Genomic DNA, 13,366 nt, shown 5'->3' with positions numbered 1-13,366 from the left:
TGTATTTCCAAATTTCCTAGTAACCACAGTAAAAAAAAAAAAAAAAAAACACAAAACAGATGAATTGATTTTAATTATATATTTAATCCAATATATGCCAGAGATTACTTTAGCATGTACTCAATATAAAACATTGAGATATTTTATACTCCTTTTTTTTTTTTTCTATACTTTGAAATCTGGTGTGTATTTTATCCTGACAGCACATCTCAGTTTGGACCAACTGTATATCAGGTGCTCGGTGGTCACATGTAGCTAATGTCTGCCATATTGTACCTTGCACCTCTTGACTTGTATCTCCCTGTTAATGTCTGCTGTCCGTTTCTCCCCCAGAGGACCAGAGGGATGAGGGTTGTCTCTAGGGTTGCATAGCAGGTCTGTTTATGGCATCTATCTTTCATCTCTAGCCAGACTGATACATTGGGGAAACGGATAGTTGCATTAACTCAGTGAAGGCATTAGTCAGTGGAGGGCGAAACCTTCAGTGGTTCTGGAATTTTGCATTTTCCTTCTCTATTTTGCTGCTGCTTCTTTGAATCTGAAGTTCAAAATGTTTACTGCCCCCTGTGCCCCTCCCTCCCCTGCAAATTAATCTAAACGGTCAGAATTTTCAGATTCTGTCAGCATCTCTTGAACAGAAGACCTTGAGAATTACCTGAAGTCTTGAAAAGCTGGGCGCCACAACAAGCATTTTCTAGGATTTCTAAAATCCTTGGGTATGGAAGCTAACTCTTCCTTTAAACGAACAAACAGAACACTGTAAAGAGGAGGTATCAGGAGAACTAGACTTTCACAGGCTCTTTGATTGGCAGCAGGACTTCCATATTCTAGCTTCCTGTTTTCCTGTTAGACATTGGATTTCAGTGGTTCAACTGAAAGAGAGTAGAGACCCAAGTTCTGGCCAATGTTGATTCCAGCACTAATGGACTTTGGCACAGCGCCCTTTCAAAATGTCTGGACACAGAGGACCACAGACTGTTGATGTTTAATAATTGAACATGAGGTTTGGGAGAACATTATGCTAATGTGGCTCTTGCATTTCCATAGGACTTTTTCACCGTGAAGAATAAATCAGTGTTACATTGCACTGTCCCCATTTTACAAATGAGAAGACCAAGGCACTGAAAAAATGCTGGACTTCACTGATGCCCTGGGTAGAAGTTCGGTAGAACCCATATGACATCTTCAGTCTTTCAAGGCTTCTCCTTTTAGCCAAGCACCTTTCTTATTCAAAACAGCTGTTAGCCAGTTAAATCATTTCACCTGAATGTTGCATGAGGTTCTCAGTACCAGCTCTTAAAGCAATTTTTTATGCCCTTCTCTGTAATAAGCCACTGTAGGTAATGTTTTCATTCGAATGAAAGTTCTCTGCGGCTCAGTCACAAAGTGATCATTTGTGGAACAAGTGCTTGAGTTCACACAGTGGTCTCATAGAACCTGGGGGGGGGGAATAACCACTTAATATTTATTAAGTGTCTACTGTGTACCGAACATTGTCAGGTTCTTCTAGACTGAGTTCTTGGAGGGCAATGACTGTGGCTTGTTGCTCTTTGCATTTCCCAGGTCTAGCAGGGTGCATAAAACATGGTAGAGGCTCAGCTAGTTCTCAAAAGAACCAAAGCAATTCCATATAAATGTAGTCCTAGACTGGAAGCACATTAGGATCTTATTCTCCTTACCTTGGATATTATTTAAGTTCACTTCTATGGATTTTGGCCACTGAAACCGAGTGTGGTTCACAGCCACTTCTCCAGGTACAAAATGGCAGGATGTGTACCATTTATTTTATTGGTTCTCCTTTAAATGTTTGGTGGGCTAAAATACATCTCATGCGCATAGAGGAGAGGGAGATACAATGGTTGTGAATAACATTCATATTGAAGCAGATATCATATCTAGGCTGATACTAAGTAACCGCACAAGAGACACAAGAGACTAAGGAATGAATTTGAGAATGTACCCAACAACTATTTGCAGCTTTGGAACCTGAAGCACGGACTGTTACGGGTTCTTGAAACTAAAGAAAGGAATTGACTAGATTCCAAAAGAATTATTAATGGTGCTGGCAGAGTTGTAATTCATGTCTATAGAAACCAGGTTTAATTTCATTGTCTTAAGGATGGTGGTAGGGATGGAAAATATTGACTCTGAGAACTGCCCATCTTACTGTTAGATAATCTGCATATTGTTCAGTGGTTTGCTCAAGTGAATATTCCCTCCAGATCTTTGTGGAGAGCAACTTCAGAGTTTCTCCGAATTGTTGCTGATGCGGTAAAGGCACGGGCATGATCTTTGTTTGGGCTACATTTGTTACTCTCCCTTGGTTACAAGCTTTACCCTTTTACCCTGTGGATTTGGACATGGAGCAGGGAGGTTAGGACATGGTGTGTGTTATCTAGTTGGGACATGGAGAAGTGTATAAAACCAATGAGGAGACAAGCTAGTAATTTACTCCATGGTTCTTACTGATACAGAGAACAGGGAAGGGACTAGAGCAGCCAGCGCAGTCTGTCTGGAAGTAGACTTTGAAATAGCCCTTCAACATTGGCTTAGTGGGATACAGGGATGGGGCTGGGGAGAAGGAGGTGGAGGAGGACATCACGTCAGGTGAAGAGGACACATCCGTGAGGAAAAGAGAAAGAAGTGGGCCTGGCGTGTGGGAGCAGACAGACACAGGATGCTAATATTGACGATGAGGAGAGAGCAAGAGGCCACGTGAAGAAGAAACTTATCCCAACCTTCTTGGTTTGGATTTTTACTTTGCATCCTGACTTTGTATATTATTATTATTTTTTTAATTGAGCAATTTTTTTAAATGTTTATTTATCTTTGAGAGAGAAAGAGCGTGAGCAGGGGAGGGGCAGAGAGACAGAGAATCCCAAGCAGGCTCCAGGCTCTGAGCTGGCAGCACAGAGCCCGACACAGGGCTCAAACTCAAGAACTGCGAGATCATGACCTGAGCCAAAGTCGGATGCCCAACTGACTGAGCCACCCAGGTGTCCCTGGTTTTTTTATGTTTGTTTATTTTTGAGAGAGAAACAGAGCATGAGGGGGGGAGGGGCAGAGAGAGAGGGAGACACAGAATCCGAAACCGGCTCCAGGCTCTGAGCTGGCAGCACAGAGACCAACGCAGGGCTCGAACACACGAACCATGGGATCATGACCTGAGCTGAAGTCAGATGCTCAACTGACCAAGCGCCCAACTTTGTATATTCTTAAGCAAGCGAAATGACCTGGAGTCTATAGTCTAAGAAGCTTGGATTTTACTGAAGTCTGGACTGCAGGATGAGGAGGTTGGAGTAAAGACCACTTGCTTGGAGGTTTTCATAATAATCTGGGTGTAAGTGTTGACATCAGAGTGGATCAGAAAAACATCATAGGCGCACATAGACCTTAGAAGATTGAAGAGAAGGGAAGACTAATCAATTCAACACAGTTTTAAGCATTTGATGGTTTTGGCGTAACTGTTCTTTGGTAGGAGACTGGAGTCATTAACAGAAATAGGGAATTTGGAGGGAAAGGACAATTTCTGGGTTAGGGGGTGGGAGGTTTTACTTTGTGGCATGTGATGTAGTACCTGGACCTCTGAGTCGAGGTGTCCTGTAAACATTCATCAGGGACTGGGCTGTCCCTAGAGCCAAACTGACTCAGTGGACATGTGCCTCTCATGCTAAGGACAGAATTTGGTTCAAAACTCTACACTAACTTGTTCCATCTGTGTTTTTGAAAACTGTATTGTCTTTTGCCTGTTAGGTCATTATTGTTCTTTAGATAGAAGCTTTTACATTCCACTGATGTTTAACCCCCTGGCCCTAGAGATGTTTGTTTATTATGCACCTGCTGTTGTTAGTCACTGTGGCAATAGGTTGTTAACCACTTAAAGCCAGGAGGGCTGCTGGTGGAATTCCACTCTGCACACGCTCAGCTCCTGAACTCCAGGTGTATGCCTCCAACTAACTGCCTAATATCAGCATTTCTCGCTGGCTCCTCAGACTCGCCTCATCTAAAACTGAGTCCCTTAGGTGTCTCTTCCCAGACTTATTTTCATCTTCGTTTCCTTCTCTTTCCAGTCTCCCCTGGGTTCCTTGCAACCCCCGGCTCCCGCACTCACCTCTCACTGGCCTCCCTGCCCCTAGGCTTATCTCATTCTAGGAGATCTTCCGTGGGCTGTGGTTACCTTTAACAAACACAGACCAGCTTGTGTCACTCTTCTGGATAGAGTATTTTTACTGGTTTCAAGTTGGCCTGTAGGAGTTTGAAGTGTGTAGAAGACCAAAGGTTGCCCTTGCTGCGTGACTCCAGCCACTTCCCAGTAGAGCGCTGTTTTCCCCTATGTCCACTGATAAACGCTCCCCTTTCTCCTCTCATTGGTGAACTACTCAGCCTGCGGGCCATAGTTCTGAGGGCCGCTTTGCTTACACAGCCCACCCCAGCTCTACCACAGGGCATTGTGTATCTTGGCCTGTCCACTATTAGCATGGGAGCCCTTCGAAGGCATGAGCTGTGATCCTTCATCTTTTGACACTTTCCCACTGTGGTGATCTTTGTTTTTAACGTGCTATAATTACCTGGACCTGTGGTTGGAAAGGCTACAGTGAAACACTCCGTGTGGCAAAACTTTCTCAAGCCCGTGCTGTGTCTCAGCCACTTCTATCTTGCTGGTTGTAGAGTACACAGTTCCTTCAGAAAGTGGTTTGGCAGACATGCATCACTTAGAACCAATAATAGGAAAAAACATTATGCTAGGACATGTTTATTACATTGTCCTTTATAATAACAAATATTATTGGGATGTCTAGTGACAAGGAAATAGTTAAATTTGACATCCAAGGAATGGCCTGTTACATAAAAAGAATGCTTTCTAAGTGTGAATAACTCAAGAAATGTTAAGTAGAAAAAAAATCAATATCCAAAATTCTTAGATGATGTGACCACAAGTATATAAAAAGTTCAAAGGAAAAAAAAGTGAGAGAAATACTAAGATTGTAAGCGTCGAGGAGAGTTCTGAATAATGTTTTCATATTGTGGTATATTCTAGATGTTTGAAAATGAATTAGTTATTGGATAAAGGGTTGTTATCCAAAATCTATACAGGACTTATCCAACTCAACACCAAAAAAAAAAAAAAAAAAAACACCCCAAATAATTCAGTGAAGAAATGAGATGGGCAGAAGACATGCAGAGACACCTTTCAAAGAAGACATTCAGATGACTAACAGACACACGAAAAAATGCTCAACATCACTCATCATCAGGGAAATACAAATCAAAACCATGGTGAGATACCACCTCATGCCTGGCAAGATGGCTAAAAGTAACAACTCAGGCAACAACAGATGTGGGCAAGGAGGAGGAACCCTTTTGCCCTGTGGGTGGGAATGCAAACTGGTGCAGCTACTCTGGAAAATAGTATGGAGGTTGCTGAAAAAATTAAAAATAGAACTACCCTATGACCCAGCAACTGACTACTAGGTATTTATCTAAAAGATACAAAAATGCTGATTCGAAGGAGCACATGCACCCCAGTGTTTATAGCAGCACTATCAACAATGGCCAAATTATGGAAAGAGTTCACATGTCCCTTGACTGATGAATGGATAAAGATGTGGTATACACACACACACACACACACACACACACACACACACACACACACATACACAGTAGAATATTACTCAGCAATCAAAAAGAATGAAATCTTGCTATTTGCACAACGTGGATGGAACTAGAGTGCATTATGCTAAGTGAAATAAAACAGAGAAAGACAGATATCATATGATTTCACTCATATGTGGAATTTAAGAACCTAAACAGATGAACATAAGGGAAGGGAAGGAAAAATAAGATAAAAAGAGGGAGGCAAACCATAAGAAACTCTTAAATACAGAGAATAAACTGAGGGTTGATTGGGTTGGGGGGATGGGCTAAATGGGTGAAGGGCATTAAGGCAGACACTTGTTGGGATGAGCACTGGGTGTTGTATGTGAGTGATGAATCACTGGGTTCTACTCCTGAAACCGACACTACAGTGTATGTTAACTAACTTGAACTTAAATAAACAAATTTTAAAAAATAAAATGAATGTCACTTAATGATAGTGACAACAGCATCAGCAAAAGAAGCTAACTAGATGCTTCTCTGCTTTTTTGGATATTACGTCTTAAAAATTTCTGGTTTCCCCCCCTACAGTTTGAAGATCTGAACACAGTTGCTGAGTGTCTGTTTTCTCTGGTCAATGGTGATGACATGTTTGCGACCTTTGCTCAAATACAGCAGAAGAGCATCTTGGTGTGGCTGTTCAGTCGCCTGTATTTATATTCCTTCATCAGTCTTTTTATATATATGATCCTCAGCCTGTTCATTGCACTTATTACAGATTCTTATGATACCATCAAGGTAAGTAATCTTTGCTGCCAAAAAATGACTACAAATTCTATCTGGATTGGAACGTAGGAAAATACTACACTTTTTACTTAAAATAGGACAATAGTATTTTGATTTTGAGACTTTGTGGAAAAGAAACTTTTTAGGTGTTGGAAGTTAATTTTATTTTTTATTTTTATTTTTTTAATGTTTTATTTTTGAGACAGAGAGAGAGAGACAGAGTATGTGTGGGGGAGGGGCAGAGAGAGAGGGAGACATAGAATCTGAAGCAGGCTTCAAGCTCTGAGCTGTCAGCACAGAGCCTGATGCAGGGCTTGAACTCACAAACTGTGAAATCATGACCTGAGCCGAAGTCGGATGCTTAACTGACTGAGCCACCCAGGTGCCCCAATTTTATTTTATTTTTTAAAGTTTATTTCCTTATTTGAAGAGAGATACAGAGAGAGTTCAAGTGGGGGAGGGGCACACAGAGGTGGGGACAGAGGATCCGAAGCAGGCTCTGTGCTGACAGCAGAAAGCCCGATGTAGGGCTCAGGCTCATGAACCGTGAGATCATGAGCTGAGCTGAAGTCAGAAGCTTAACTGACTGAGCCACCCAGGTGCCCCTGGAAGTTAATTTTAAGTATACATTTAGGGCATTGTCCCTGTTGCCCTGACCAGGGTGGGTGGGTTTAGAAGTATGCTGGAAGAGAGAAAGGAAGTGGGTCGGGATGGGCCGAGCATGGTAAATCACATAGTTGGGCTGTCCGTGTTGGCAATGGCAGGTACAGGTGTACCTGCCTGTTCTGGAACTTGAGCTTTTGAATAAGTTTGAGTGATGAGGGATGACTGCTGTCGTGACAGCCTGTCCAGATATGGACACACTGCTAACACGGCATGACATAACCATGTGTGTGGTGCGAATTTCCTTTAAATCATGAAAACTGAGCCTTTTGTGACTGCTGAGCGTCCTAGCTTCTGAAGCCGTCCTGTGGGTTCTGTGTCCTTTCAAACTGGACCTGTTTAACTGAGTTGTAGCTTGAAGCGAGCTCTGTGCTGCCTAGTGTGGCCGCACCTCCACAGCAGATGGTTGTGCTTGGAAAATTCTGTTTCAGGACCAGGGGTTCATGTCAGTGCCTTGGGGTTTTGTCCTCTTCCTAAGCCCTTCTCAGACTAATTCGGAAGAGGACAGTCTATTGGAAATGCTTCTGAGCACTCTGAGTATGGCGAGCTGAGCGCTCCCGTGGGAATGGTTGTTTGGCTGTAGCAGCAGGGCTGGGCATGGAGACAGGAACTGCGTACTCCTGCCCTGTGGGTTCCTGTCTTTGACGCGGCAGTGCCCCTGCCCCAGTGAGCGGGCCAAGCCCCAGTGACTTCAGTAAGCATGAGGTAAGTGGGAAGACCCCTCTGCCTTCTGCCCCACTAAGTGACCAATTTCTACAAAAGTAGAGAAAATAGGGCACCTGGCTGGCTCAGTCGTTTAAATGTCGGACTCTTTTTTTTTTTTTTTTTTTTTTTTTAAATTTTTTTTTTTTTTAACGTTTATTTATTTTTTGGGGACAGAGAGAGACAGAGCATGAACGGGGGAGGGGCAGAGAGAGAGGGAGACACAGAATCAGAAACAGGCTCCAGGCTCTGAGCCATCAGCCCAGAGCCCGACGCGGGGCTCGAACTCACGGACCGCGAGATCGTGACCTGGCTGAAGTCGGCCGCTTAACCGACTGCGCCACCCAGGCGCCCCAAATGTCGGACTCTTGATCTCGGCCCAGGTCGTGATCTCGTGGTTCATGAGTTTGAGACCCGTGTCGGGCTCTGTGCTGTTAGCATCGAGCCTACTTGGGATTCTGTCTCTCCCTCTCCCTCTCCGCACCACCCCCACTTGTGTGCTGTCTCTCAAAATAAATAAATAAATAAATAAACTAAAAAATAAAATAAAAAGTAGAGGAAATAGGGATTACTTCCCTGAGGGCTCTACATTGGCAGTGAGAGAAAGGGGAGGTCTTATCTGGTCTTAACATTAAAATTTTAGACTTTTGACTATTTCCTTCATTCCCTTTATTAACACACCCCTCCCTTGCCCAGCCATGGCTTTCTTTCTGGGGTTTTTGGATTGTTTTCCGTTCCCATGGTGGCCCTGGCTTAGCTTTCTGGGACTGACAGATTGATGCCTCACTGTTAATATCAGTTCTTGGATCGGAGCTAGCAATGTGGGAGAGTTTTATTTTAGCAAAGGTGGGTTTGATGTGTTGACAGAGGGAGCCATTTCTCATGCTCTGCAAATAAGGTAACAACATTATGTACTTTTTAAAGAAATACCAACAGAATGGATTTCCTGAAACGGACCTTCAGGAATTCCTGAAGGAGTGTGGTAACAAAGAGAAGTATCAGAAAGAGGCCTCACCCTTCTTGTCCTGCATCTGCTGCCTGAGGAGGTCAGTATTGTGTTTAATCAGGTCTCCATGCTCCTGAGGTGATCTTCTCTGTGGCCTTAACAACGGGTTCTTCCAAGGTTTACCCTATTCTCAGAGATCAGCTTGTTGTGGGAAATAATTCATCTTTCATTTTCTTTCCTCCCACTGAAACTGGCTTTAGAAATGAATTGTTTCTTTTTTTTTTTTTATGTTTGTTTTTTTTTTTCAACGTTTATTTATTTTTGGGACAGAGAGAGACAGAGCATGAACGGGGGAGGGGCAGAGAGAGAGGGAGACACAGAATCGGAAACAGGCTCCAGGCTCTGAGCCATCAGCCCAGAGCCCGACGCGGGGCTCGAACTCACGGACCGCGAGATCGTGACCTGGCTGAAGTCGGACGCCCAACCGACTGCGCCACCCAGGCGCCCCAGAAATGAATTGTTTCTTACAAAACGGGGTAGAAAGCTACATGACGCGGTTGAAATCTCTAGGGAATATTATGAGACCCTAACGAGAAGGCCTGAGTTATGTCCGCTAACGTCAAGAAGGTGAACTCTGAGGTGGCCAAAGTAAGAGGTCAAAACTCTTATTTTTAGGAGTGGAGCTCTAGGAATGTCCATGGCCTTTCCCTTTCCACAGTATTTGGTATAAATAACCTTTCTTGAGCTGAGCAGAGAACCTGCTTGAGAGGAGGCTGTGCATAGCTTTGGTTGGGAACACATATCAGTAGCTCTACATCGACCAACTGTGCTTTGCTGGCATTCGGCAGGACACTTATGCCAAATGGTCTACACCTCAGTGGCAAAGCATCCACTTAGTGGTTTGGGGAACTAAAATAGGGGTCACATGAGGATAGTTTTCTTAATTGTGCCCTTATTTATTTTCCTCTGTAGTCACAGGTGGGGTTGTTGACTGAAAATATCCCCTACCCATGTTTTTCGAGAAGAAATCTCTAAATCAAATTCCTGAAGGGAGATGGAAGAACATAATTGCTACTTTAAACCACAGGATGTATTTTCTGTTAATCGATTCATACCGCATCTTGGGATTTGAAATGATATGAGTGAGCGTTTCCAAAGAATGTCTGGTAAATATGAAATGAAGTCTTCTGAGAAAAGTTCAGTTTTTTAAAATCACATTTCTTCCTCTCAGAGCATTAAATTGTTGCCATGGAAGCTGGGATAAAGGGAAATTAATTTTCTTAATAGGCAGTGGCTTCCTAAGAGGCACCTTATGTAAGGAAAGTCTCTCAAAGTTGTTTTTTCCAATGTGTATTTAACTGTAAAGAAAAAATCATCATTAGAGAATGTAATTGTGAATTCTGGAAAGTAACCGAAAAGTTTTTGGTATTTGATTTTTGGACTTTGGTGTGCATCACAAAAGCCACAGGAGGATGTTAAATGTTTTCTTGTGCAGCCACATGGAATGAGCAAAAGGTTTAAGGGAGGGACTAGAAAACGTCTTGGTCGGATTGGGTCTGAGAACTGAGAAGAAGAATCAATATCAGCAGACGATCCACTGTATGGCATGCAAGGGGCTGTTGAGAAGATGCCTGCTTCACAGGAGGGTCTGCTCATCATGACAAACGAAAGAATTCAGTGGACTGAGGGAGTCTACCAAGGAAGTCAGCTGAAGAACTAAAATGTTGAAAGTTTTGAAAAAAGAGGCTATCAAAAATAAAAACAGAAGTGGTTGTTACCGAAGATGGTCATGGGTGAAGTCAGCTGGAGAAGTTTTAGTTGAATAATCAGATCAAAGCTTGCTCTGATTGGACCCCAGGCCAATTGGGATGGACCCTACAGAGAGTAAACGAAGGTCACGGGACTGATGCCGGAAATGGATGGTCCTGGGGCCATGAGAATAAGTGATGACTTTGACTCCATCAAAAAGTACACCTGGAGGTGTTTAAAGGTTAGGAACCTAAGAATGGTAGAAATTGAGGAAGGCCATAAAGGGAGAGTAAATATTAGAGAGAGACCTCACTGAGGGAATGTGGGGAGTAAGGACATCGCAAATATTGGTGTCTAGGTCCCCTTTCTGGTGCCTATCACTGACACCCCCAACTGACAGCTCCGTCTCCTGCAGAACACAGATGGGGGTCACTTTTTTAATCAAACAGGTCCAGCAACCACAATAGACTGATTTTCCTTCAAATTGTTGACAGAGTCTCTGGACTGATCATCAGAACACCTGGCTTTCTGTTTTGGACCCTTCTGGTTACCAAATGTGTCCCATGATCTCTCCTTAACCTCTTGGTCCTTCCAGTGCCATCAGAGTACAACAGATGACCTCTGAAACCAGGTCTCATGTGATGTGATTCTTTGGAAAGCTATACCTGGTTGGACAAATATAGAATTAAGCTTTCCCCTTCTCCACTGCCGCAAAGGGGAAAATCTGTTGTAGCCATTGAGTAGCCAATTGTAGCCATATGTTGTTGTCATGTGACAAAGCCATTGCTTTGTCAATGAAAGGAGACGCAGGGTCCTTTTACATGGACAACGCCTCAGAATTGCCAAAAGCATCTAGTCAAACCAAAAATAATGTACATTGACCTTCTTACCTTTTCTTCTTCTTATATGTCGAACTCAATGTGTCTATAACCTATGCATGCCTGACTGCAGAGTATTCCTATTCCATCCCACAGATTCTGAAATCATTGTTTTCTCTTTCCTCCTTCCCCTTTCTGATACAGGAAAGGAAGTGATGACCACTTGGTACTTATGAACTAAAATCTTCCTGCTAAAGATAATCAAGTTTCAGGCCTCTTTACCCTGTGACAATGCAGAGGGCCCCAAACAGCTCGGACCAGCACTTCCAAAAATACTGACTTATTTAATTGTGGAACAGGAAAGAGGACTGTTAGCTGGTTGAACACAACTGAAATTCCAAAGTTCCTTTTATAAACTTGGATGATGAAGCATAGACCACGGTCAACTACTGGGCATTAGTGCAATGGAGCAGTGATAATGAAATTCTGCGTTGAACTTTTAACTTATGACATCACAATGTTGGGATGGAAAAAAAAAAAAATCACATTTCAAAGTGTGCCAAAACTATGGCACCTAAAGCCATGCATTGAAAGAGATGTGTTAATCATTCAGTAAGGGTTTGTTTTAAAAGTGATTTGGGATTAGAAGACATTTGTTAATTCATGGTGTGTACAGAAATGAAGTTGGTTCCAACACTCAGTTAGAAATTGCAAGGTGGAGAACTATTAAGCCAATTAAAGAACACACTTAAATCAACAAAAAGACCATCTTGGCCTGTCTTCCTATGTTTGTTTGTTTTCCAGCATGACAGGAAGCAACTGTTGGTAGGGTGGGATGAACCATGGGGTTCAGTGGGTTGGTTCAGTGGGATGAACTGGAAACAGTCATTTGTACACCTTGTCGCTTGTGCTGCTTGTTGATTATACATACATGACATGGAAGTGAAGGGTAGCAATGGTCACTCATTTTAACAACTGAACTCCACTATGGTGGCAATTTGCCCTTGTCAAGCAAGGAAAGATGGTATTTTTTTTTTCCCAAATAAATTTATTTTTATCACAACAAGTGGAGCTACTGCTTTTTTTTTTTTTTTTTAACGTAGTATTTCTTAATATCTACCTAGCGCAAAATTCAGATCACATCTCTATGACCTATCTGGTCTCCGGAAGGGGTTTCTCACTTTCTTAAAAGCAATGAAGGAGATATAGGGGTTAGTATATAGAAGTTACCCGATAAATATTTATGATAATAACTTGAGATTAAGATTACTTCATGTATGGATTTATTTTGTACTTTTGTATTTTAAATTTATTAGAGAAGCACAGAATTGGAATCAAGCAGAACCCTCATCCCAATGCTCTCCCTCTTTTTTCCCTGCCCTTCCCTGTCAAGCCCCTACCGGAGTTTCTTTCTCATACCCCTTTTCTCTCCCCTTGTCCCCACATTTTCTTCATGTGCCTGCGCCAAACCTAGCCCAGGAAAATCATTCACTTAATACCATTAAAACTTGCAGATAAATGACTCCTGTCTATACACAGAATACTTTGCTAAAATGACCATCTTAGTTCTTCCAAAAAATGTCAAGAGTTATGTTCGTCTTTTGAACTAAGGATTATTTCACTGGCGCTTCCAGGGTCATTCCCAACACTCCCGAATCAGGTGTGCAATCCAATCACTTACTTACTTCTGAGTATACCCCCAGTATTTGGTTTGTCTCTGAATAGAATTGCTGTTAAAGCCCTTCTGTAATCTGCAGCTGTGACTACCATTTGAATAGAAGATTAATGATGGTCTTTCATGCTTGCATTTTCTTTTATTGGCTTTCATGTTTCCTTTTATTTCTTTTCTCCCTAGCTGGACAAAACACTTTCAGGGAGAAAAATCTTTCTCAAGGTTACCCTATATCTGTGGAAACATTGTTTTCTCTCTTTTTACTAATTGTAAACAATTGTCATTTCACCAACTGTATTATCTGTTTGGGGTTTTTTGAACAATGTTGTTCTTGTAACTCTGCTTAATGGACACACCTGGGACAAACCATTTTCTCTTCTACCTAGGCCTCTACTTGGAGAGTGCACCGTGAAAGGTAGGAGACATGTTCTT

General features: G+C 42.5%; 1 protein-coding gene across 2 annotated transcripts in view; it reads left to right on the top strand.

The window, feature by feature from the left end:
- Positions 1–12,328, top strand: part of MCOLN2 (mucolipin TRP cation channel 2) — a 57,961-nt gene extending 45,633 nt beyond the window's left edge. For both annotated transcript variants that reach the window (XM_086717431.1, XM_086717432.1), the window contains exons 12-14: positions 6,190–6,396; positions 8,674–8,795; positions 11,467–12,328. In XM_086717431.1, the coding sequence (XP_086573557.1) occupies positions 6,190–6,396; positions 8,674–8,795; positions 11,467–11,503 (366 nt within the window). In that variant the 3' untranslated portion in view covers positions 11,504–12,328. The remainder of the gene's footprint in view (positions 1–6,189; positions 6,397–8,673; positions 8,796–11,466) is intronic.
- Positions 12,329–13,366: the final 1,038 nt, after the last annotated feature.

The sequence above is a fragment of the Puma concolor genome, chromosome C1 (assembly GCF_028749965.1).
Source record: "Puma concolor isolate L17-30 chromosome C1, mPumCon1.1.hap2, whole genome shotgun sequence".
NCBI classification, from domain to species: Eukaryota; Metazoa; Chordata; class Mammalia; order Carnivora; family Felidae; genus Puma; species Puma concolor.
The sequence above is the reverse complement of the archived record's forward strand: the minus strand, read 5'-3'. Positions and strand labels throughout refer to the sequence as shown.